Genomic DNA, 26,540 nt, shown 5'->3' on the forward strand with positions numbered 1-26,540 from the left:
ATGAAAAATAACTCATTTAAAAAAATGGATCAAAAGAGAAATAAACAGTTCAGTAGAAAACTTAAAACCAAAATCATCAAAATCTATAGCACGAGATGAGTCTTGAAAGATGAAAAAGAGGTCACGAAGAGAAGGGGCTGAAAAGATTTCAGGTAGGAGGACAACCCATGTCAAAGCAAAACTAGTGAGATAACATGGCGCCCTTGGGGAGCACTAAAAGTTCAACGCGGGCTCGGTTAAAGAAGGAAATGGAGAAGGATAGGCAGGGCCCCATCATCCATGGCATAGTATGGCCATGCCAGATAGCCACATTTCCTCCTGAATGTAATGCAGAAGCAGTGTAGGATTTCTCACTGGGAGAAATATTTAAACAAAGATGAGTATTGGGTCCTCATGAAAAGATTTTTATTTAGCATGTAGTTCTGTTTTTCCCCTCTGGTTATTAAGAAAACAAGAAGTCTTGGTGTTTTTTACCAATCTATGTAAGAAGATATAAAATCCAAAAGTAGATCATGTCTACATTGTTTTCCAGGAAACTTTCCCCTAATTTTACTCAAAGTTAGTATCATTCACGTAGGAACTTACCAACATTCTTATGATCTAAGCAACTTTTTTCTTAGTTACTGTTTCTAACCCACTTTTGTAATAAATATAAATGATTTCAAATTAAATGTAATCATTGCTGCATTATTTTGGTTGACTCCCCACCTCATCTCTTACATTAAGCTTGAAGTAGACTGAGGGCAAGAACCCCATTTCCAGAGTTTTTTTGGAAATGACAAAATACATTTGTTGTTAGAAAGAGATACTGTTTCTCCCAGAGCCCCCACGTGGGTGTTTCTTAATAAATTGCACTGAGAATCTCAGAAAATAAAAATAAAATAAAATAAAGTAAAAGCAGTAGTCAGTTTATATACCTTGCAAAGGTTATTCTCAGTTAAAACTTTCGTGACTTGGATGTTTCAAATAGAAACAAGTGTTTTAGAGAGTAATTTTATAATATATACTATTAGCAATTAACATTGTATCATCACTGGACCCAAGATCACAATTGAAAATGTTTTCTAGGAAAGCAATAGAGAATTAGAGAAAAATTCTGTTGCATAACTGCTATATATATGTTCATCTTAAAATTACTTAGATGCTCAACAATAGAGAACTGGAGTTGTGAAAGCAGGTATAATAGTTACTTGAGGTAGAACATTGCTTACTTATCTCTTAGTTGGGTGGGTTGGTTGGTTGTTCGGACAGATGAGAGGGAGCGAAGGAGGGAGGCAGGCAAGGAGGCTGGCCTTCTTAAAAAAGGGGTTTTGAGCCATTAAAATGGTAATAACTGTAGTCACAAGGAAGTGAAAAACACAGGATAGAAATTACTTGTACTCTGACAATTGGCTGCAGCACTTAAATCTGGAGTAACATGAAAATGCAGTGCATGTGAAAAATTAATGGAAGGAAACACACACGATTTTCCCCTATGATGTGGTACTTTTATATGATTATTTAAATTACATAAACTCTTAGATTTTAAATATATTTTACCCTGGTAATAACTATGGAATGCACTGTGGGTCTGTGATAAGGTAAGCCTGTCTATCCACTGAGTCTCTAATATTATGCTGCACAGACATTCTCATTCACTTCTTGGGACCTATCCTAAGTTTAGCTGCTGTTGACTTCCTGATTGTAATTTAGCTTGATAAATAATAATTCAGCTTGGTAAAGCTGGGCAATATTTTTTTCTGTTAGAATTACTTCACTGTATCTGTGTAGTTTTAGAGTATATATGTTTGTGGGTAGAGAAAACAAAACCCTTTCTTCTGCATGAGAATTTGATCTTTGCTTAACTATCTAGGTCTGTTCCCTTGAAAACCTGATAAAAATGCCAACTGTGTTACCAGGCGACATTGCTTGTAGTAAAAATTATTCTGGCTCTGGACTGGGAGAACTCTTAATACTTGATGGAAGGCATAACTTCGGGCATCTTGGAGCTCAGTGACTTTTATAATGGGCATGATGCCTGTGTGGTGTGAGGTTTTGATGCCAGTGTGTCTCCTGTATCTGTCCCATATGGATCTCATCTCCTGAACTGTTGGACTGCTTCAGGGACCCGGCAGAAGAGAAACACCCAGTGCTGTTACCCTGGCAGACTGTAGTCCCTAACCTTCATCCTTCTGAGTAGACTTGGTGCCAGGGGGACTTCAGATGGTCTTGTGGGTCTGAATGTTTGGCTGATCCTAAGAAGACCCCCTAGAGGGTACTGTAGTAGTATAATTCTACAGTTTTTAATTTTCTTTTCAAAGTGAGAAAAATAGTATTTTAACTTTATATCAGTTAATTGATTCTGTTTTATAAGTGCTTTGGAAGGAACTTTAGAGTATGAGTCAGGACACATGGCTTTTAGTCCTAGTTTTTTAATAATGAATTATGTTACCTTGAACAAGTCACTTAATCTCTCTGAAACTCAGTTTTCTTAAGTATTAGATAAGAAATTTGACCAATGTCATTTCTGGTGTCCCTTCCAATTCTAAATCCTATAGTTCTCTAATTTTCTTATCATCATAAGTTAATTTTTAAGCCTCTCTTATGGGAGCATGTCACATTTCTTTTAGCCTGGCAGGTGATCAGATAACTGAAAGCCTAAGGTGCTGTAGTGTACATTTTATCAAATTTAGGTTTTGGAAAAGTTGTCACATTATAGCTGTATAGTTCCAGAAGAAACATTTACTGCCTATACAATAGAATTTAAAGAATTTAAATTAAAAATACTCGAGGAACTTTGGGAAGGGAAAACCAATTAGAATGAAAGTTTGAAAAGTTTTTGATTATTTTAAAATTTCATCTCAACTTCCGTTCATAGGTTGTGAACTGGCTTGAAGGGCCTGGATCAGAACAGCTGAGAGCCCAGTGGGGGATTGGAGACTCCATTCGGGCTTCCCAAGCCCTACAGCAGAAGCATGAAGAGATCGAGAGCCAGCACAGTGTGAGAGGCTTTTTCCTCTGCAAGTTACAGAGCTATTATTAATGTGCATAATTAATAGCATGTGTGGTAGTAAGTGATAAGTTGCTGTACACCTTGGTTTAGGGGCATAAAGTACAGTATGTTTAATGGCTATCAAGTACATTTTGACCACTTAGTACATATTCATTAGAAGTTTGGTTTTGGTTTTGTCTCCAGTATAGCTTAATTATATATTTTTATAGAAACACAATTCATGTGAAATTTTAAGAACTACTGTAACAGAAGAAAGAGTGATAGTACAAAAATACAACCTTTATCTAGTCCTGAATTTAAAAAGTATAACCTCAGGTACAGGAGTTGTAAGTTAAATACAAAGTATTCAGGGTATTTTTCAGCATAAAAGGGAAAACCATTATGTTGGAACCTGTGAAACGCATAAAATATATAGATTTTTCAATTATGGAATTTCATATTTAAGTCTCTTACAAGTACTAACTAGGAAAATTGCAAAGATAATATATATACAGTTGGCCCCTCCGTATCCACAGGTTCCACGCACATCCAAGGATTCAACCAACCAGAGAGAGAAAATATTCAGAAAAAAAAATTCCATGAAGTTCTAAAAGGCAAAACTTGAATTGTGCTGTTTTAACCAATAGGTGGCACTGCATTGTCACCTTGAGAATAGGTTGTTTGCTGCAGGACATGTATATCAGCTTATGATTTTTAAGACGTTCTAATATTTTATTAAAAGTTTTCTCTTTGTAAATAAAAGTCAACACTTTAAAGCCTATTTTGGAATTGTTCAGGTCTTATGAAACTATAATGACAAATTTCTAGTGTATTGATTGCTTAATATGGGTAGAATTTGGAGAAACTTTTAATATACCATTTTGTGTTAAAGCACTCTGTCAAGTATTAAATTTTAGATTCTTTATAAAACCATAATTCAGAAATAAAGCTAAAAATAAACCCAAATTGATTAGGATATTCAATGCTAATATATAGAAAATGAAAATACTACTAATATATAGTTCTTTGTCAAGGAGTGGCAGTGAGAAGTTTCCTTGGTTTTTGAATAGTAGGGAAGCACAACAGAAAGAATATTAAGGTGTATGAAAATGATTATAATAACTTAAAATAATTTTTAAAGTATTTTAGTCCAGTAATCTTACTTTAGCTTTTAGGTGGAGTTAGGTGAGCGGTAGGAAAAGCACAGAATAGGAAGGTGCAGAAGCATAAATCTCTGACGTTGCTTTAGATTCTGTCAGTGTCTCCCCATCCCACAGTACTGACTTCTGGTCTCCGAGGAGAATACTGGTGTGTTGTGCCTTATAGTAAGCAGCAAAACAGGTCTGCATAAAGAATCAAGACCCCATTTCTTCCTAAGGTATTAGCCTAAGTGTGTTGGCAGGGTTTCTTTCCTCCTAGATGGAGATTCCTATATCATAGTATAAAGTATAAATACCCATCATTTCACCAACTGTGCATCACCACCAATTCACATACATTTCCAGTGTCAGTCCTGATGACTGCTCTTTCCTGGTATGTGAACATCCAGGTTCATTTCTTATTTACCATCTTAATCCAAATCCCATATCTTGATGGTGGATTGTTTTTTTAAGTTTGTTTTTGTTTCTGTGTGTGTGTGTGTGTGTGTGTGTGTTTCGGGGGGGTGGGGCTAGAAATAATCATTTTCTATACAGTTAAATGTTTTTGAGAGGTAAACCAGAGAATGACCATAACTGAACTGAATGCAGCCTGTTCATCTGAGGTTCTATAAATTTTATGTTCCCCAATTTCCTAGGAAGGAACATTTTGATTAAAATGTGTGTGTGTGTGTGTGTGTGTGTGTGTGTATGATTTTTTTCCCCACATCCCAGAGAGACTGATTATTTCTCTGTGACAACATCAGTTCTAATTTCAGGTGTTAATTTCATGAGACATACCAGTTCTTAAATTGTTTGCATCTCTGGTCTGGTTATTAGGGCCTATAGTTTGCAAGTTTAAACCAGGAAAAAAAAATCAGCTTGGGGATGGTAGTTCTTAACCCTTAATGGTCATGAGAGTCACCTGATGTGTTTGTTAAAAGGCCTGTGGCAGAGCCCCACCCCCACAGACTCTGATTTGGTAGGTCGGGGGGCACTTAGGTATTTTTAATAAGCACCCCAGGTGATCTGATGCAGAGAGTTCTCACTGCAAGAAATTATATCTCAGGTCTTTTATCCTTTAGTTTACTATTTTTCTCTGAATCACTGTGATTACTTCTTCAAAGAATTAGACCAACTTATTTAGAGCATTAACTAAATTTGTAAGTACTATAGATAAGACTGTGAAATCCCTTTCTATTTAGAACACAACAGTGATCACTTTCTCAGGCAATATTTTCTGCTTTAAATCAGTCAGTCTCCATTAAGCTTTATAATCACTGTGTGGTTAGAAAGTATTTTACATAAATTGGGACTTGAGCATGGCTGGAATTTGGAATCCCTGGCACCAATCCCCCAAGGACACGGAGGGACAGCTGTAGAGAACAGGTTTTCTCAACCTTGGCATTATTGATTTATTTATTGATAAATCTTTGTTGTAGGGACTGTCCTGGGATCGTAGGTGTTTAGCAGTATCATTGGCCTCTACCCACTAGGTGCAGTAACATCCCTCCCTCCCAGTTGTGACAGCCAGAAATGTCTCTAAATATAGCAAAATGTTCTCTAGGGAGCAAAATCGCCACCAGTTGAACATACTGCTGTAAAGAAAGAAAAAGATTCTGAGAGATTAAGTGACTTGATGAAGATCACACCCTTAGGAAGGAAAAAGACAGACCTTGAGTCTGTCTTTCAAGTCTAGTGTTCTTTGCATTACGTATGACTACATCATCTCTGTAATCATACTCAAAAATCCCATAGTAGTTCAGGCAATAAGACAATATGACAAATTAGGGAAACCCAAGTTTTAGGTACAGGGCATAAGAGAGACCACATTTGGAACAGTACCTGTTACCTACCTAATTTAATGTCAGCAAATCTACGATACCTAATATAAAAAGTGTTTTATATGTTCACTCAGTACATGCTAGTAGGGCACATACTAAATGTCACTTGTTGTTCTGGGCTCTTGAGAATATAGCACTGTCTTATCATATGGAACTTACATTCAAGTTGAGGAAAGAGGGAGTGGAGAGCAGTGTAGGTAAGGCTTTCCGGAAGGGCCTCTCTGAGGAGATGACATTTAATCAGAGACCTTGAAATGATATGAAGGAGTAATCCAAGCAAAGGGCAATTCAGATCGAGGACACAGCAGTAGAAACACTCTGTGGCAGGAGCTTACTTGCCATGATAGAGGAACAGCAGGTACGTTGGCAGTGTTGGAGTGCAGTGAGCCAGATAGGGAGTCAGGGGCCAAAACATGTCATGTGAGTTTAGCCCAGAAAAAGGAACTTCAAGTTTGTTTTAAATATTATGTGAAATCATTGGAGAAGTATTTGAGCAGATAATTGATTTATGTTTTTAAAAGATCACCAGCTATTGTATAGGAGATAGGGAGTAGGGACAAACAGTGAAATAGGAAGACAGGGGGCTAACAGAATGGAGGCAACAGAAGTGGTGAGAAGTTGTCAGGCTTAGGAGGTTGAGCCGGCAGGACTGGCTCTTGGAGGAGTCATGTGTTTAGCCTTAATGACTATTCAGGTGGGGAAAACTGAGAGAAGTAGGTTTGGGAGGCTGGAGAATCAGTATCTGGGGAAGAGGTCAAAGTTGAAGATACTATTAGTCTATAGATGTTACTTAAAGGCGTGGGACAAGATGAAATCATCCAAACCCAATGAGTATTGGTTTAGAAGAAAAGAGCCTTTGGAAAGCTGAACCCTGGGTCACTCCTAAATTTAGAGGGCAAGGAAAGGAAGGAGAGCCAGCAGAAGAGGCGAAAAGGATCTGTGTGGCTCAGGAATGAAGTGAAGAAGGAGGGGGAGGTGGTCACCATTGTTAAAATCAACTGAGAGGTCCAATAAGATAAAGACTGAGATTTTTTTATAAGAGTGGGAAGGACAAAATCCTGATCAGAGTGAATTAAAAAAAGAATAGGAAATAAGATAGAGTGAATATAACGATCTCCTTTAAGGGAAGGTTTTTTATCTTTAATTTACATATATTAAAATGCACATATCTTAAGTATATATTTTGTTTTTTAGTAGAAGATGCAGTTTATTTGTACGCTGATGGGAGTAATCCAGTTGAAAAGAGAAGATAATTGCAAGAGCAAAGCCTTGCATAGGCAGCAGAGGTTAGTCTATAGAGTGCAGTGGAGCAGTTGGCCTTAGAATCAGGCAGAGTTCCTTCATTATTTTAGCAGAGAAGGCAGAGCCTAGGGCTACAGAAGCAAGGAAGGTCATAGATTTGTCTGTGAGAGGATGAAAGAGTTCTCTTCTGATGGCGTCGTAGTGAATTATGAAGTTGGATTTTTGGCTAGAGTGAAGAGGTGAAAGGGAGTTGGATATTTAAGAAGTGAAAAAAACATAAGAATAGGGAGGTGAAATAACTAGAGAAATACAATAGGGTTTCTGAAGGCCCATTTGAGGTTATTTGGTAACAACTTTAAAAAGACACCTATCCACATAGCTGATTTGATCCAGCCACCTTCAGCTGCTGGAAGCACACAGCAGGCAGAGAAACCAGGTCTGAGGTTTTGTTTGTTCAAATAGAAGTACAGTTAATACACAATATTATATAAGTCTCAGGTGTACAATATAGTGATTCACAGTTTTTAAAGGTTATACTCCATTTATAGCTATTATAAAATATTGGCTATATTCCCCATGTTGTACAGTATATCCTTGTGACTTATTTTATACCTAATAGTTTGTACCTCTTAATCCCCACCCCCATCTTACCCTCCCCCCACTTCCTCTCCCCACTGGTAACCACTAGTTTGTTCTCTATATCTGTGAGTTTACATCTTTTTTATTATATTTTCTAGTTTGTTGTATTTTTTTAGATTCCACATTTATATGGATTATCATACAGTATCATATAGATTTATCTTTTTCTGACTTATTTCACTTAGCATAATGTCCTCTAAGTCCATTCATGTTGCTAAAAATGTCAACATTTTGTTCTTTTTTATGGCTGAGTAGTAGTCCATTGTGTGTGTGTGTGTGTGTGTGTGTGTGTGTGTGTATCCCACATCTTCTTTATCCATTCTTTTGTATATGGACACTTAGATTGCTTTTATATTTTAACTATTGTAAATAGTGCTGCTATGAACATTGGGGTACATGTATCTTTTTGAATTAGCGTTTTAGGGGTTTTTGGGGTATAAACCCAGGAGTAGAATTGCTGGGTCATATGTTAATTCTATTTTTAGTTTTTCGATAAACCTTCATACTCTTTTCCACAGTGGCTGCACCAATTTACATTCCCACCAATAGTGTACAAGGGTTCCCTTTTCTCCAGATCCTTGCCAACATTTGTTGTTTGTGTTCCTTTTGATGACAGCCATTCTGACAGGTGTGAGGTGACAGGTGTGAGGTGGTATCTCACTGTGGTTTTGATTTGAGTTTCCCTGATGATTACTAATGTTGAGAATCTTTTCATGTACCTGTTGGCCATCTGTATGTCTTTGGAAAAATGTCTGTTCAGGTCTTCTGCCCATTTTTTAATCAGGCTATTTATTTTTTGATGTTGAGTTACATTGGCTGTTTATGTAGTTTGGATATTAACCCCTTATTTTTCATATCATTTCCAAATAGTTTCTCCCATTGAGTAGGTTGTAATTTTTGTTGGTTTACTTTTTTGTGAAAAAGCTTTTATGTTTCATTAGGTCCCATTTGTTTATTTTTGCTTTTATTTCCTTTGCTTTAGGAAACAGATCCAAAAAAATATTGCTGTGATTCCTGTCAAAGAGTGTTCTGCCTGTGTTTTCCTCTAGGAGTTTTATAGTATCTGGTCTTACATTTAGGTCATTAATCCATTTTGAGTTTATTTTTGTATATGGTGTTAGAGAATGTTCTAATTATATTCTTTTACATGTAGCTGTCTAGTTCTCCCAGCACCACTTATTGAAGAGACCGTCTTTTCTCCATCATGTATTCTTGTCTCCTTTGTCACAGATTGACCACAAGAGCATGAGTTTATTTCTGGGCTCTCTATTCTGTTCCATTCATCTATGGGTCTTTTTTTGTGCCAGTACCATACTGTTTTAATTGCTGTAGCTTTGCATTCTGAAGTCAAGGAGGCTGATTGCTCCAGCTCTATTTTTCTTTCCCAAGATTGTTTTGGCTGTTCGGGTTCTTTTGTGTTTCCATACAAATTTTAAAATTATTTGTTCTAGTTCTGTGAAAAATCCTATTGGTACTTTGATAGGGATTGCACTGAATCTGTAGGTTGCCTTGGGTAGTATGGTCATTTAAACAATATTAATTCTTCCAATCCAAGAATATGGTACATCTTTCCATCTGTGTCGTCTTCAACTTCTTTCATCAGTGTCTTATAGTTTTCCGAGTACAGGTCTGTTACCTCCTTAGGTAGGTTTATTCATAGGTATTTTATTCTTTTTGGTACAATGGTAAATGGGATTGTTTCCTTAATTTCTCTTTCTGATAGTTTGTTTTTAGTGTATAGAAGTGCAACAGATTTCTGTAATCAATTTCATATCTTGCAACTTTACTGAATTCATTGATGAGCTCTAGTAGTTTTCTGGTGGTGTCCTTAGGATAGTCTATGTATAGTATCATGTCACCTGCAAACAGTGACAGGTTTACTTCTTCTTTTCCAATTTGGATTCCTTTTATTTCTTTTTCTTCTCTGATTGCTGTGGCTAGGACTTCCAAAACTGTTTTGAATAAAAGTGGTGAGAATGAGCATCCTTGTCTTGTTCTTGATCTCAGAGGAAATGCTTTCAGCTTTTCACCATTGAGTATGATGTTAGCTGTGAGTTTTTCATATATGGCCTTTATTATGCTGAGGTTTGTCTCCTCTGTGCCCACTTTCTGGAGAGTTTTTCTCATAAATGGATGCCTTTTCTGCATCTGTTCTTCATTTTTAACAGGTGAATCTGATGGAAGGAAAGAGAACAGGGCATGAGCATGGGTTGTGCCCTGGGAGGTGGTTATAGCCTCTGACAAAGGGTCGAAGGGAGGACATGAGGCTCCTGAGTGCTGGACAGTAGAACGTGCTGAGATCAATGGATTGGTGGACCTCATGGGGCTGTAGGAGCAGGCATACTAAAGGATGTAAATTGGAGAGTCAGCAACTGGTGATCAGAGAATGGGATTCTTGACATTAAGATTTGGGGGCTGTATAATAGTATATGATAATGACAAAATTTTGTGTCTATTGGAGTAGGTAGCTGAGGTGGGGTGAGGACAGGATAGTTGGAAGTGAGGGAGGCAGTCAAGGAACTAAGAGTTCAGTGTTGATTGGATGTCTACTCAGTGGAAGTGAGGAAGAAGACTGGCACTGAGAGGAAGTTCAGGGAAGTCCGCTAGCTCTGAGATGAGGGCACGCAACAGAAAAGGTTGGCAGGATGTAATCCAACTACATGCATTTCACTGGAGATGTGGTTTTTGAGAGAAGGAGCAGAAGAAATGGTTTGGAAAGAGTAATGAGGAGTGAGGCAGCCATCTCCCCCACTTCCAGGCTTGTGGTAGGCTGGCTGTACAAGCAAAAACAGCTGTCAGAAGGGCTGCAGAGCTAACTGCTTCCTCTGAGCGTGACAGGTTTCACATACAACAGGAAAGAGAAGGGGACGTTTAGAGGCCAGGATGAGCAAATAGATCCTGCTATTGGCAGGAATGAATTCCAGGGATAGCAGGGGAAGGATTTGGGCGCCAGGGACTTTTCATCCTCAATTTAAATAATTTTGCTTTAGAAAACTCTCATATATGTTACTTAGTATGTCTGGAGATATTGTAAAATGTAATGTATTCTTCAGGAACTGATTTGATCCTTAATTTACTTTACAACGTCTATATTACAGGAATGGTTTGCAGTTTATGTGGAACTTAATCAGCAAATTGCAGCACTCTTAAATGCTGGGGATGAGGAAGATCTTGTGGAACTGAAGTCGCTGCAGCAACAACTTAGTGATGTTTGTTATCGACAGGCCAGTCAGCTGGAATTTAGGCAGAATCTCTTACAAGCAGCTCTTGAATTTCATGGTGTTGCCCAAGATGTAAGTGTCTACTCTGATTGCTTTTCTTTTCTTCAAATTATCTGAATACTTATCTGCACATCATTTTTGCAGGTTTGCATGTCTCCTAATTATTTTTCTGGAACAGTAAAATTTACTGGTGGGGGAAATAAGATACACTTCTTTGATTTTTTAAAAAATTTTAAGTCATTCTGCATGCAGCTAAACTTTTTTGTGTGTGTCTAAATAGAGTGTCCCAACCTCTTAGATATATTTCATTTGGATAGTTTTTCAATCTTCATGCTTTATAACATAGATTGAAATGGAAGTTTCAATACTTTTTAACATTCTGCTGACCTGGACATACTTTGTCTTCCTGGTGCATGCATCTGTGTGTTCTGTCATTCACATAACATGTATTCTAATTATTTGTCCTTGTCTTTTAACAGCAGAGTCTTTTTCAAGTATAATTGTGATAACCTCATTAGATATAAACCTCATTAATCATTAAACACTTTAGATGCTGATTACATCAGGGTTATCTCTTTGGTGTCCCTCTGCTTTAGTTGTCTCAGCAGTTGGATGGCTTATTAGGGATGTTGTGCGTAGATGTAGCACCAGCTGATGGAGCATCGATTCAGCAAACTTTAAAACTGCTTGAAGAGAAGCTGAAAAGTGTTGGTAAGCAGATTTTAAAAATGCTGAAACATAAGGGTTCTTTTTTTTAAAAATATCACTACCATGGTTAGACAAGTCAACTTACACTGATCTAATTATAATTATTTACAGGGACCATAGGAAAAAATGGTATAAAAAAGGCTTTATCCCCTTAAAGGGTGTAATTTATGCTACAGTTTTTATTTTTCATTGTTGGTCAGTCACCCTTCCTTCACAGGGCCTTTAGCCTTTCTTATTTACCCAGCCGAATCTACAGGTGCTATGTCTTGCATATTCTATGAACAGTTATTTGTAGTGCATGCATAAACTGTAATTAGCTGTGAAGTGTTCTGTGGTAAACCCTGTATGCCCCAAACTGTGTTTTATGCAATGATTTTTGTTGTTGCTATATCCTAACCTTGTGAAAAAATAGTTGATTTGGTTCTGTGCATTTGTTTCTCCAAACTGGGAATACTGCCAAGGTTACATACTCTCCAAGGAGAGGTGGTCCAGTTTCATTAAGCTAGTACCCTTACTTGACACCAAGGCTTTTTACATTTTACTACAGTAGGAAATACAGTGAATTTCCTTAAGATGTGACTGGGAGAGGTGGATAGTGGATGTGAAAATGGGAGGGGGGTTGTACTGAGTGGGACAGGAGGGCAAAGGAGAATGGAGGAGAGGAAAGCAGTAACTTAAGGCAGAGATTTAGTGGGAAATGGTGACATGTGATTGAACCAATTTAATTAATTTTGAAAAGGACTTGAGGGAATGGGTTTGAAAAATCACGTTTGTATTGGCATTTTACTTGCTTACAGTCTTCGTTATTTTTAACAGATGATATGAGTAATACATGTTTAGTATTTAATATGCCAAATGAAATTTATTTCAAAATGTCACAAGTTTTCTTAAACCATATTTTTCTTTTAAAAATGCTAAAAGAATTCTGGTATATGTACCTAATTTAGAGTCTTGTAAACATATCCTAAGTGTTGCTTCTCGTTGGGTGTAAGCTGGACAGCGCCTATACTCAAAATGTTCAGTGTCCTTTACAGTGAGAATACATTGCTTGAATGTTTTAATGTCTTGTAACTCACACATTTTTTGAACAGAATATTTGCCTTGTTCTCCTAAAAATTGGACTACATAAAAACAGAAAGGAAAAAATTGAAAATCTTATCAAAATAGAAATTCTCACACTTCCTATTTGCAGTTTTGAAAAGTAATTGTTATCTGTGGAAATTCACCTTTTGGAAATTCTCTTTAGGGAGAATTTGAATGAGAGGGAGCTCCAGTTTGAGCCACATTTAAAGGGGTTTTATTGATCAAAATATTCAGAGGGCTCCACCCCAAAGTAGTTTAATGTACAAAGTTGTTATACTTGGAATCCAAATATAGTATCTGCTGAGAGGATTTACTTAAGGGAGGGAAAGCTTCTCTGGTTTAAGAGATTAAATATAGTAACTTTTGTTTTAGATGTAGGATTGCAAGGTTTACGTGAAAAAGGTCAAGGTCTTCTGGATCAGATCTCCAATCAGGCATCCTGGGCCTATGGAAAGGATGTAACCATTGAAAATAAAGAAAATGTGGACCACATACAAGGAGTGATGGAAGATATGCAGCTTAGGAAACAAAGGCAAAGTTTGACTGTTCATGTTAATTTTTGCTAAGACAACCTAATATTAATTAAAATGAAAAGTGATGTAATTATATTTTCCATACAAAGTAAAAATTCTTACCTGTTATATAGTAGGCATGTAGTAGGTTTTTGGTGAATGTAATGATTATTGTATATAATTGTACTAACAAATAATGGCAGTTTGTTCAATTAATGGGTACATTTTCCCTTTTTACTCAGTGGTAAAAATTTCGGTTCCGCTCAAGTACATCACATTCCATATCCCCAGTGTAGCCTATGACTCTTCTATCTTTTAAGAAAACTCTTTTTGGAGAATTTTGCTTTTCCATTTTCATTAGTTTAGAGTTGCTATTAAATCTGTCATTTACATTGATGTGTTTCTTCATCTAAATGTCTCAGAAATTTTCATGCATCCATTGTTCTCATATTTGCTGTAGAAGGATTAGACAGTAAACTCTGGGTAAGATGATGTTTAGTTTCCTTTGATGCAGAACTAGGAATTTAAAGGGTTCTTTGAAAACTCAGTTTGCAATAGCAATTGCAGAGTATTGCAAAGTAAAGGATTAAATTAACATATGCTAGTATATATAGGCTAGCACGGTTGTGTGAAATCTTTGTACACTTAGAAATTCTAAGGTCATCAACAAAAACCTCACAGAAACTCTTCCCCTACATCACAGAGAAAATAGTCATTAGACAGAAATTCCTTCTATCCTCATATCTGCAAATGTATCCATTTCATTATTTATTCTCATCACAAGTCTGCTCTTATCAAAGCCGTGTGTCCCCATCATCTTCTCACTCCATCAATTCCCATTCTCTGCTCTGATCCCTGCCTTTCATTTAAATGCTTAAATCTCTCCTATTAAAAAAAAATTAGACAACTACACACATGCATATACCTTCAACCCTTTGTCTTCTAGCCCTAGAATTCTCCTTCCTGACAGCTGTCATTGATGGTCTAATCTGCACTCATACTTCCTCACTGCTTCTAGTTACTTTTCATCACTTCTCAGTCTCCCCTCGCCCCTCACCATCTCACTGGACATACTCTTACTGATGTCACAAGTGACTTTGTAATTGCCATGTGTAATAAATGCTTGATCTTGCTCAAAATGCAGGGAATACTTTTGGTCCTGACGTTGCTTGACCACTCTGAATAGAATTAGGCACAAATGACTTTTTCTTTCTTCTTGAAACTTCCTGACAACCTGTCTTCTTTGAAAACACCCTTATGAGTCTCCTCCTGGCACTCTGTTTCTTCTTGGTTTTCTTCACTGATTTCTTGTCCTCTAGCTAATTTCACTGCTTTCAGGGTTTGTTCTGAGGCCAAATTCTCTTCTCACTCTTTGTCTTCTCCCTACTTTAATGACCTTCTTTAATATGACCGTGATTGAGCAGTTATGACTCTGACCCAGACCCTTCTCCTGTATGTTAGACCCGTAGTTCCTCTTACTTACTGAATGTCTCCACCTGGATGCCCCATACACTACTCAAAAAAACTAATACGGACAGATCAGAATCATTCTCCTCCAAAACTTGCTCTTCTCCTTTAGTTTCCTATCCAGGTTCCAAATACCATCAGCTACCAAACTTGGAATTTATCCCAAGGATTTCTTAAAATCCTTACTCTTCCTCATCCCTTACAACCTAATCAGATGCCCAAGTTCTGCTGTCTCTGAATCAGGAACACTTCTTTCTTCCTGATCTTAGCTGCCTCTGGCATTGCTTGTCTACAGTCTGTTGTGCAAGAGCGCAGTCTTTTGTAAAGTGCACATCTAATCCCCAACTTCCTCGTATAAACCCCTCTCAGTGACTTCCTATTTTCTCAGATGAAGTTCAGTCTCCTTGGAATAGTGTAGGAGACCCTTCATAATCCAATCCTGCATGATCTTACCTCCTTTAATTTTTCTACAAAACCACACACTTGTTTTCACTTTCCTGAACGCATCATGCTATTTCATGCATCCATGACTTAGAATACGTCTTTCCTTGTTTTCTGCCGAGTGGATTCCTACTTATTCTTTAAGACTCAGGGGTACTTATCCTTGGAAACCTTTTTAGATTTCCAAGGCAAGTTTGTTACTTGTTCCTCCCTGTTCTCATACAGCTCCGCAGTAGTGTTTATCACATTGTTTATTTAAAAGTCCATCTCCCCAAATGAGACCATCATCTTAATAGTAGAAACCATGTCTTATCCTTTTCAAGCACATTATTCATACCTGACAATATGTGTTGAATATGTGTATGATACCATCTTCATCACTGAAGTGTCTTACATTGTCTTTTAGCTTCAAATTGTAAAAATACTTATCATGATTACTTCCCTTCAGTCCCTTGTAGAATTGTTTAACCAAGCTGCATTTTAACAATATGTTATGGGCTTTTGTTGAGGGCATCCTTATAAAAAATAGCCTTGTGACAATGACTTACCTATTGTTATCAAGTTTCCTTAAGAATATCAACTATAGTGGAGTCCAGTGCCTCATGGGTAGCTTGTTACTGGTATTTGGTACTGCACTGAGTTTCCACCTTCCCATCTAAAGTTCATGGAATTGCATGGGAATGAAGGGAATCAGAATGAAGGGATCAGAGCTGAGCTAGATCAAGTCAGCTTAAAATTGTAACCTGTATATTATCCAGGCAGACCACAGTAAAATTTAAGAATACTCTGAATTGTGTTTCTCTCCACCCAGAGATCAACAGAATTTTTTTTCTTTCTTAAGAACATAGATGGAGGTTTTTTAAAATTCAAAATTAGATATTACTCTGGGTAATGTGTAATGTAATGAAAAGCTTTATTTTTTTTTATTCCCTTGGAGCATCATTCTCTACATTAGTATTTTAGAAACGTTACATTTTTATCTTTGAAGGTTGTGTAATGTTAATTGGCAGTTGATATTGCTTCAGGTTTTAGTGTACTGCTGTGTTTGTGCTTTGCTTCAGTATTTTGCAGAATCCATACTATACTCAGAAGGGTTTGTGATTTAGTACCATTTCAGGTATTTTAAGGTTTTGATATAACACAGATACAGATATCCTTAAAATTCTTACAAATCAATACAAAATAGTTACAGTCTCCATAGTGTAGGACTGAGTATTTTAGTATACTGTAAAACACTTGTGCCAGATGGTGGTGTTATACTAGTTAACAACAAAACTGAAATGTCCTAAATTTATGTTTGGATTTATTAGATGTGAAGACATGGTAGATGTGCGAAGGTTAAAGATGCTTCAGATGGTGCAGTTGTTTAAATGTGAAGAAGATGCTGCCCAGGTAAAGATCAATCAGGCACATTATGCACTTGTCTTTTCTTAGAAGATTGATTTCACCTAACTATAAACAAAAGTGTACTTTTCATGATCCTAAGCAAATAAATTGATTGTCAGATTCTAGTTTATCCTGTCAAAATAATAAAGTTTTGTATTCCCACTTACATTACTGGTCTCTTTTTTTTTTTTTTTTTTTCTGGTACGCGGGCCTCTCACCGCTGTGGCCTCTCCCGCTGCGGAGCACAGGCTCCGGACGCACAGGCCCAGCAGCCATGGCCCACGGGCCCAGCCGCTCCGCAGCACGCGGGATCCTCCCAGACCAGGGCACGAACCCACGTCCCCTGTATCGGCAGGTGGACCCCCAACCACTGCACTACCAGGGAAGCCCCCTGGTCTCATTTTTTAAAAATTTATTTTAATTTATTTATTTATGGCTGCATTGGGTCTTCGTTGCTGCGCACGGGCTTTCTCTAATAGCGGCGAGTGGGGGCTACTCTTCGTTGTAGTGTGCGTGTTTCTCACTGTGGTGGCTTCTCTTGTGGATCATGGGCTCTAGGTGCGTGGGCTTCAGTAGTTGTGGCACCCAGGCTTCAGCAGTTGTGGTGCGCAGGCTCTAGAGTGCAGGCTCAGTAGTTGTGGTGCACGGGCTTAGTTGCTCTATGGCATGCGGGATCTTCCCGGACCAGGGCTTGAATCCGTGTCTCCTGCATTGGCAAGTGGATTCTTAACCACTGCACCACCAGGGAAGCCCTTACTGGTCTCATTTGACTTATCTTCTCAATGAAATGCTCTATTGAGCTAGAAATTGGGATTATTTGTTACTTATTACTGTTGATTTGGTTGTCAGTTACACATCTCAGGATGAAGGCTGGTGTAGCTTATTGCTTTTTAACCCACAAGAAGGTTTTTCAGCTAGATAAACAATTTGCTATCTTTGTGTAGTTAGCATCAAAGAACATGATTCCAGCTTGACATAGAAGAAACTTACGATTTTAAGTAGTAACATAAATCTATAATGAGATTCCAATAAGATTATATTACATAAACACATGATGTTCTATTAATATAAATCGTGATGTTAACTTTAAATGAGTGCTTCTCTTTAATAGGTCTAGTCTTTAGATTTTTAAAAATTCTGAGTGGGAAGAGGTCATTAATTCATGTAGCTTGGCATTGAATGAAATAAGCTATTAAGGTTATAACTAATGGATTAATTAATCACATGATAGTAATCTTTCTTTATATAAATATGATGTTTTGATATAAGACATAAAGAGTTATGAATCCAGCTTCACTGTTATTTATTTTCATTTAGGCAGTAGAATGGCTAAGTGAACTTCTGGATGCTCTTCTTAAGACCCACATCAGATTGGGTGATGATGCTCAGGAAACGAAAGTTCTACTGGAGAAGCATAGAAAATTTGTTGATGTTGCACAGGTGCAGAACTGGTTATCTTCCTTTTCTACAGGCTCTGTGTTTGCATAGCTTTCTGCATGATTGTAATGTAACTTAACCTTCCAAGTCCAAGAAGATTGGTTACGTTAATCCAGAAATATTACAGAACTAAGAAAATGTCAGTGGGTGAATCAAAACTAGCCTGCATAAACTTGAGAGGGTTTATGTTTTCCTGAATACAGGTTCTGTATGCTTCCTCTGATTTATGGTATATATTATGACATTTTTAGGCAGTAACTGTTCATTCACGAAAGTAAATCAGTAAATGACAAACCCTAGTTTCTGCATCTCACTAGTGTTAGCATAACAACACAGATTTTTTTTTTGCATGTGAAAAGTATCTTAATTTATTTTCCCTAACTATTGAGTTCACACTGTAACAGTGTGGTTTCCTGTATGTAATATAAAGTGCCCACTTGCCACCCATTCATTTTGATCAATGAAGGAGCAAACCTTTTTTTTTTTTTGTGGGGTGGGGGGTCATGGTTGAGCAGACCGAGGTGGGGAAAGCAGAGTAAGAGAGGGAAGCCAGACAAGAAATAAACTTAATGAAAATTAACTGGAAGTATTGCTTCCCCTTTATCATTTATGCATGCAGACAATTTGTAGCAATAAGTGCCAGTGGACTTACTCATTATTGATTTCTAGTAGTGTTGCCTAATTGTAATCTCAGTCCTCCTGCACACTTTCCCATCCCTCTTTTCAGAATTCTTTTATTATAATTTCATGTTGACTTTTTCTTTTTTAGAGCACTTATGACTATGGAAGACAGTTGCTACAGGCCACAGTTGTGCTGTGCCAGTCTTTGCGCTGCACCTCTCGATCATCTGGGGATACACTTCCTCGACTGAACAGAGTATGGAAACAATTTACAATAGCATCTGAAGAGAGGGTACATAGGCTGGAAATGGCTATTGCATTTCACTCAAATGCTGAAAAGGTTCGCTTTTTAAAAAATGTAGTTTCAGTAGTGTTTGTTTAAAATGTGTTAACCTTGTAATTTTGTTATTAGTCTGTTTTTTTAAAATTTATATTAATTCCATTGTTTAAAGCTTGTTTAGATATAATGTATTGTCTTAGAAAGTTCAAATCAGATTCTTAGTAAGCCATACCAGTGCTAGAGTACTATGGTTAGAGGAGTTGAAACTATCCAGTAGTCGTCTCTCAGCAGCACGTCTCTCCTCACCAGATCTGGTGCCCAGAATGTACTGTCTGTTCTTTCAGGTGTCATGACTCCCATCTGTTTCATTATGCCAGGAAAGGAAACTTTGCTTTGGCAACTACTACTAATTGTCATAAATTTTTTAAAAGGTCATTTGTGACTTTTATAATGTTTAGAGACTGTCCAGCTAAAATTATGAGAGTAAGGATAAAAATAAAACCTCTTTTTTAATGTGTTATCTTTAAAGATTCATTCTAGAATTTATTATTTAATGAATTCGTTAGTCCCAGAAACCAAAAATGAAATATGCAGGCAAATTTTCAATAGAACCTTTTTCTCAACTGCACAGTGAAAATTTATAGCACCCAAGCCTTATATTTCCATTCCAAAGAGGAGTCTTACTAAGTAGTTAACTTTGTTTTGATCTCTTAACGATCACAGTTTATATGTAGGGAATGTTCAATACAATTTAAGATATGAGAAACCTAAGATGTAAATGTGATAGCCTTAGTCTGTAGGACAGAAGAGAAATTGCCAGGAACCTCAGGAATTAAGCAGTTTCTGTCTGTGTTATGCAGTACATCTGTTAGGAAATGTCCACAGTTAACTCTTTTTGAGCTGGTCACTGAACTCCACAGGTCAGTGTTTTAGTGTAAAATGGGCCTGGTGATGATGAATGAAAGTACACAAAATGGCTTGACTTGTTTATCTACTGATTGTTTTAATGAAAACTTTTTATTGAAGTATAATATTAACATAGAAAAGTGTACAGCTCAAATGTTCTGCTCACTGAATTTTCATAGAGTGAGCATGCCTGTGTAATCAGTGCACTATTCAAACAACAGAACGTTACCAGTACCCCAGAGGCTCTCCGCCCTCTTTTAATCACCCTGCTTCTGCTGCCCATCCCGGGGTGACCACTGGCCTGGTTTCTAACACCACTGATAACTTTTTAGGATCATGCTTTAAAATGCATCTGCAAGGACATTTTAAAACCTAGATCTCTTTAAGAAGTTATGTAAGAATGAATATGGTTGAGACTTTTTTTCATAGAAAATTAATGTTCTTATTTTTTCTGGTACATGGCCTTTATCATGCTTATAATAAACTCTATTTAAGGTTATTTTATTGTGCTAACCTATGTAAAGCCTTTTGTTATCAGATGTTATTTTTCTTTTGAGTGTGTTGTATTTTATACCAGTAAGCATAAATATAACCACAACTATAAGCAAATTGTATAGCAAATGATAGTGATTGGGAAAATATTTAAATTGAATCTAGGATTTTACAATATGAAAATGTCCTTTATGAGTAATGCTAAAGTAAACATAGTTGGATTAAGTAAACTATAATGCAAAAAAAGTTGTAAAAATAAATACTTTCTTCTGCCCCGAATATTGCAGGTTTTTTTCTTGGAGGTAATTTTTTTAAATTAGTATTATTATTTTAAATCTGGAGTGTATCTTAGACCCATAGCACATCTCAATTTGGGACTAGCCATACTTCAAAAGCTCACTAGCCACATGTACTTAGCGGCTACTATGTGTGGGTCTGTACTTGTAGACATAACTATTACAAATCACAGCATTTTTTTTCTTTCTTTTGTTTTGTACCATTTTTCTTTTGTACCATTTAACTTTAAATGGTAATAGTTAAGGAAAAAATAATATCAAGGACTGTAGAACTCCCAGTGTTTGAATTAAAACCTTATCAATTTACATCTTTTTTGTTGTTATTTTTGTTTTGTTTGTTTGCTTACATCATTTAACTCAGGTCAGCAGATCACTTTTTTAAATAACTGTAAAGTTTCTATCTAGGTAATCACATCAATTATGTGTTTGTACTCTGAGCATATGTTGTTATGTATTTATATTTTCTTTCATTTTTGAAGTCTATAAGCTCTTTGAGGTCAAAATCTGTATCTCATTCATATCCCAAGCTGCTACATAAACATAAAGTAAGTAAGTATTCAATAAATAGTTACTTAAGCACAGTTTGAGCTTAGATTCCAAATAGTAGTCTAGTGTTATTTTTTTCTTGGAAATCACTATAAACCTCTTCATACTCCAGTTATATTATTAGTATTATATTATTAGTAGGGATTGTGTATTTCATTTTGTATTTCATTTTGTTTGAATTTCTTGGGCCAGCTTTGATCAATCTTCTATAATGGTGTACATGAAGATGCTAAGAACAGAGCAAAAGCACCTTCAATCTACTAAATTTGCATGAACTTGATTCCTTTTCTGTGTCTCTTGATTGATGTTGCATTTTTATTGTTGCAGATTTTGCAAGACTGTCCAGAAGAGCCTGAATCTATTAATGATGAGGAGCAATTTGATGAAGTTGAAGCAGTTGGGAAATCACTTTTAGATAGACTAACTGTTCCTGTGGTTTATCCTGATGGGTATGGTGCATGTTCTTATAATCTGTGTTTTTATCAGTAAGGTCTTAAAGGGATATCAAGAGAAGAAAGTCTGTTTCTTAAAAGTCCTGGTAAATTAGCTTTGGTTCACATTTTCAATTTCTACAAAAGTTTAGTTTAAAATGAAAAGAAATCCATACTGGGCTCTTAACAATAGTAGCAATTGGTACTTGCTGCTGTCAGATGTATTGCTCTTGATAGCTTGTTGTAGAATAAAGATCATCGACTAGGTTGACATCTTGGGTTCTCGCCTTGACTTTGATGGTAAGGAGTTGGGTGACTTTGGGCTTCATTCATGGAGGGGACGGGGAGGGAACTAATGTTTAGTAACTTAAAATATATACCAAGCCCCAAGTTAAACATTTCACCTTAATTACTTTTGACCAGGGCTAGAGCAGTATGATTATTTTGATTTACAGGTGAAGAAACTAAAGCTCAGAAAGATTAAGTAAGGTCCTCAGGATTTCACAGCTTCTGAGTGGAATTAGAATATAGTTTCAGGTCTGTCTGGCACCAGATCCATTCTCTTTTCACTGTGCTGTATGGAGTCCTAATTTCTTCATTTGTAAAATGATGGGGTCGTGATTCTCACATTCCATTTCAAGTAGTTGCTCATAAAAATATGAAATAGCCTCTTGAAAATAAACAGACCAGTAAATGAATCAGAAGGAGCTTTACCTACAAGGAGCTAGACCTTCTCAGTAAAAATAATTTAGAAGTAATCCAGAGGACGTTGAATTAAGACAATAGAGAAACCAAACCATTGAGTACAGGTATCCTTCCACTGTAACATAGTGTAATGGGTACGATTGTGGACTCTGGAACCAGATTTGTTGGGTTTAAATCTCAGCTCCGCCACTTATGAGCTATGACGTCTTAGGCAAGCCACTTAACCTTTCTGTGCCTCAATTCCCTCATCTAAAAATAGGGATATATGGGGCTTCCCTGATGGCGCGGTGGTTGAGAGTCCGCCTGCTGATGCAGGGGACACGGGTTCATACCCCGGTCCGGGAAGATCCACATGCCACGGAGCGGCTGGGCCCATGAGCCATGGCCGCTGAGCCTGTGCGTCCGGAGCCTGTGCTCCGCAACGGGAGAGGCCACAACAGTGAGAGGCCCGCATACCGCAAAAAATAAATAAATAAATAAATAAATAATAAAAATAAAAATAGGGATATATTTTCCATACCTCCTCAGGTTACAAGAGCGAGGGAATTAAATGAGCTAAATGTATATAAACTACTTAAAACAATTGTGACACATGGTAAGTGCCACTACTACTGTGTCATGAACTTCAAATGATTATTTGGAATTGATATTGAGAAGATATAACTTTATGCCCATGAACAAATACTATTCATAGTCTATACTTAGATAATCTCTAGTCGTACCTAAACTTGAACAATCGGAAGTAGCTTAAAGGCATGTATATCTCCAATGTTTAAAAGAGAATAAAATCTAAAAGTTTATAAATTCAGCTGGTAACAGTATTAGTAGGGTGCTTCTGGTTGTTCCATTCCAGGACTCGCCCCCCCGCCAAAATCTCATTTCTGTGTTTCATAACCAGTTGTCATAAAGTCGGTCTCATTCTACTTAAGTCATCCTAGGAGCATCTACCCCTGGTATTTTTGCCTGGGCTTCTCCTCCTGTGTTCTACAAATAGTTCATGTGTCGTTTTCATTTTTAAGATAAAAGAGCAAGTTAGGGCTGTATATTCTAATTTCACAACTTTAATATTTGCAATTATTATTTCATTCCCTTTTATATGATAATTTGTTTATGCTGTGTAAAGTTTGACAGTAAGCTTAGTCAGATTTATCTTTTGTAATATTCTCCTAGAACAATAAAAGAAATTAGGTGGTCTCTCTGGATTCACTGCTTGAAGACCCAGGTTCAAATTCTGTTTTTTTCCACTGTGTTATCTTAGTCATTTAATTTTCTAGGTCTTAGTTTCCTGATCTAAAAAATGAGGAGCTTAACCAGATTATTTCCAAGAACTCTTAGAGCTCTAAAAGATTCTGTGACTCTGAATACTGTGTCTTTGCCGATAGGATAAAATTAAATAATTTTATCTATTAATGTCCCAAATGATGGCTTAACATTAAATGGATATTTTACTTGCTAGTTATATTAGACAACTGGTGTCCGTAGCCCTTAGCACTGAAGTACACATACAAATTTTATATTTGTGTATGCTTATGGGCCCCAAGCTAAAAGTATAACATTTATACTGTTGCATTGTTTTGTTTATTTGTTGAATTGTTTGGTTTATTGAGATTATCATAAGTGTACATGATAGGACATTTATACTTCTAATAAATGTTTCTCAACATGTCTTAATATATGTTATGCCATTTTAAAAAATGTTTCTCCTACCAAATTGCTACTCAGAGGTAAACAGTATGGTCTGCAAAAAGAACTAACACCATACCACGTAGGTAATTTTTATGGTAATTTTTGCTTCCTTTTGCATTCACTACAGTCAATGGATTTGTATTAATCTGACTGGGCTTTTTCTGTTTTGATTTTTAGAACTGAACAATATTTTGGGAGTCCAAGTGACATGGCTTCTACTGCAGAACACATCAGAGACAGGATGAAACTAGTTAGTCTCAAAAGGCAGCAGCTGAGACATCCCGAAATGATGACTACAGAGAGCTAATAGCTGCCTTCTTCCCGGAGATCTGCAGTTCATAATCCCGCATGTCGTTGGCATACTGCAGCATCAGCTACACGATGTTAAGATGCATTTCACAGCCAGGATAAGCCTCATTTCTTTCTATTACACACTTCTCTCCACGTGTTAACATCTTGTAACTACCAAGGCAGAATTATTTAACATGCTTTGAGACCATAGACTCCAAGTATCTTAAAAGAAGGAACTGTAAACATTGCACTGAAAACTTGCTTTAAAGCTTTACCTGACCTGTCAGTTTGTAGATGAATAACTGATAATAAGCTTTGAATGGTGCTAATAAGAGTTTAGAAATTCTCTCTATAAAAAATGGTTGCCCTTCCTCCCCAAGTGATGTAGTAAATTTAGACTATAGTTAAACTGTTATTAGTAGACAGTGGTGTCCTCAAAATTTTACTTTGTAATTCTCCTTCAAAATTGATTATTTTTATTGTGTCAGTATGGAGAAAACCTTCAGAATTTTGATATATCATATTCATTAAAAAACATTTTCCTATTTGTATTGATAATGTATAAAAGTTGTTTGTGCTTAATAAAAGGCTTCTTTTAAACATCTTATTTAATTTGGTGGTTATATCTATTTCCAAACATGAGTGCCTTATTTAAAAGGGCATTCTTAGCATTGTGAGGATGGTTTAGTATTTGTCTTTTTCATGTTGGTTGCATGTATTTTAGCCAGGAAATTTATATGTAAGCATGTGTATATAATAAATAAGCATGTTTTATCATGAAAAATTATTGTGAAGAACAATTTAGATCTTTAAGAACTTACGAATAATGGAATACTATTTCTCATTTTTCTCTTCTTCAACTTGAAAAATGTTATCCAAATTATTAACTACCCTGAAGATATTTTGTTTCTGGGGGAGGAGGGCTGGGAAAGAAGGCCTACATAGTTACTTAAGTGTCATCCTTTATATCAGAGTAATCTTTCAGGAACTAAAATAGCAATTGTTAATAAAATTTAATTTCTCAAGATAGACTAGAAGCAAGATTCTGAAGTAGTATGATAACAAAAATTGTACAACTCTTTTAGAAATAAAATTTATAAAATGTTAGTGCTTTTAAGTTTATATTAAGTTTAAATGGTAAAAACATAATTTTTTGTTAATTTTTATTTCAGAAAATGTTTTTGAGAAAGATTAAAAATAATTTGTAGTCTGTGATCAATACAAAATTATGCAAAGAATTGTATGCTGGTTCCTTTCATTGTCTACACAAATGCTCGTGTATCTTCTAATGCAAAAAGCTCCCTCTGAGCCTGCTGGTTTTTCCAGCCTTCTTCACTGCCAGACATCTTGGAGAAATCCATATCCATTGACCCTGCACCCTCATCACTCACTGCTCAGCACCTTGCAGTCTGGTTTTACACAGACCAGCAATGCAGTGGTTCTCAATGGGCTCCCAGTTACCGAATTGAATGACTTTTTTTTTCTCAGTCTGCATCCCTTATCCTTCTTTGCCTCTGCAGCATTTATACCATTGAGCAACTTTTCCTAGACAGTGTCTCCTCCCTTGAAGATGTTATCCTCTGCTGTAACTGAGTCCAGTCACATAACTCTTACTTAAAATGCATCTACTAAAATGTGCTCTCTCTGATTCTGTCTTCAGAATGCTTCTGGAAGTATCTCATCCTTAGGGTTTCTATTTTATCCCAGTGTCCTGGGTTACGTATCTGGTCCAAAATTCTAAGCCTGTACTTTCAGCTACCTACTTGACATTCCAACCTAGGTGAAGTTATTTATCATATTTTCCACCTTTCGCCTCTTGGAGTAATTTTGGTAAAAAATGCAGCCTTTTTAAAATAATCAGACATGCCAGAAAATCTGGGGCCACGTTCAGCTGTTCCCTCTCATGCTGCCACTGCTCTGAGAACATCCAGGAAGGTTTTTCTATATTCGATAATCCTCAGTCTTTTAGGGCTTAACTTTTGTGAGTGTAAACGTTTGTGATTCTTTATTTCAGTCTTCATGATGGTGCTAACCACGCGCTACAGTTGTTTATGTCTGTACCTGCTACATTATAAGCTCTTTTTTTTTTTTGAAGATGTTGGGGGTAGGCGTTAATCTATTTTTGCTGTGTTGGGTCTTCGTTTGTGTGCGAGGGCTTTCTCTAGTTGTGGCAAGCGGGGGCCACTCTTCATCGCTGTG

At 36.7% G+C, this 26,540-nt stretch overlaps 1 protein-coding gene across 8 annotated transcripts in view; it reads left to right on the forward strand.

Moving 5' to 3' along the window:
* Nucleotides 1–26,540, forward strand: part of SESTD1 (SEC14 and spectrin domain containing 1) — a 140,256-nt gene that overhangs the window by 109,840 nt on the left and 3,876 nt on the right. For 5 of the 8 annotated variants that reach the window (XM_081241861.1, XM_081241860.1, XM_081241859.1 and 2 more), the window contains 9 exons: nucleotides 2,858–2,980; nucleotides 10,931–11,125; nucleotides 11,650–11,764; nucleotides 13,217–13,376; nucleotides 16,575–16,656; nucleotides 17,968–18,090; nucleotides 18,857–19,048; nucleotides 21,556–21,677; nucleotides 24,228–24,469. In XM_081241861.1, the coding sequence (XP_081097987.1) occupies nucleotides 2,858–2,980; nucleotides 10,931–11,125; nucleotides 11,650–11,764; nucleotides 13,217–13,376; nucleotides 16,575–16,656; nucleotides 17,968–18,090; nucleotides 18,857–19,048; nucleotides 21,556–21,677; nucleotides 24,228–24,357 (1,242 nt within the window). In that variant the 3' untranslated portion in view covers nucleotides 24,358–24,469. Of the gene's footprint in view, nucleotides 1–2,857; nucleotides 2,981–10,930; nucleotides 11,126–11,649; nucleotides 11,765–13,216; nucleotides 13,377–16,574; nucleotides 16,657–17,967; nucleotides 18,091–18,856; nucleotides 19,049–21,555; nucleotides 21,678–24,227; nucleotides 24,470–26,540 lie in introns of those variants that run through there. The other 3 variants (XM_081241864.1, XM_081241865.1, XM_081241866.1) reach the window with 2 other exon arrangements.

Source organism: Mesoplodon bidens, assembly GCF_964165515.1.
Source record: "Mesoplodon bidens genome assembly, chromosome: 8".
Taxonomy (NCBI): domain Eukaryota; kingdom Metazoa; phylum Chordata; class Mammalia; order Artiodactyla; family Ziphiidae; genus Mesoplodon; species Mesoplodon bidens.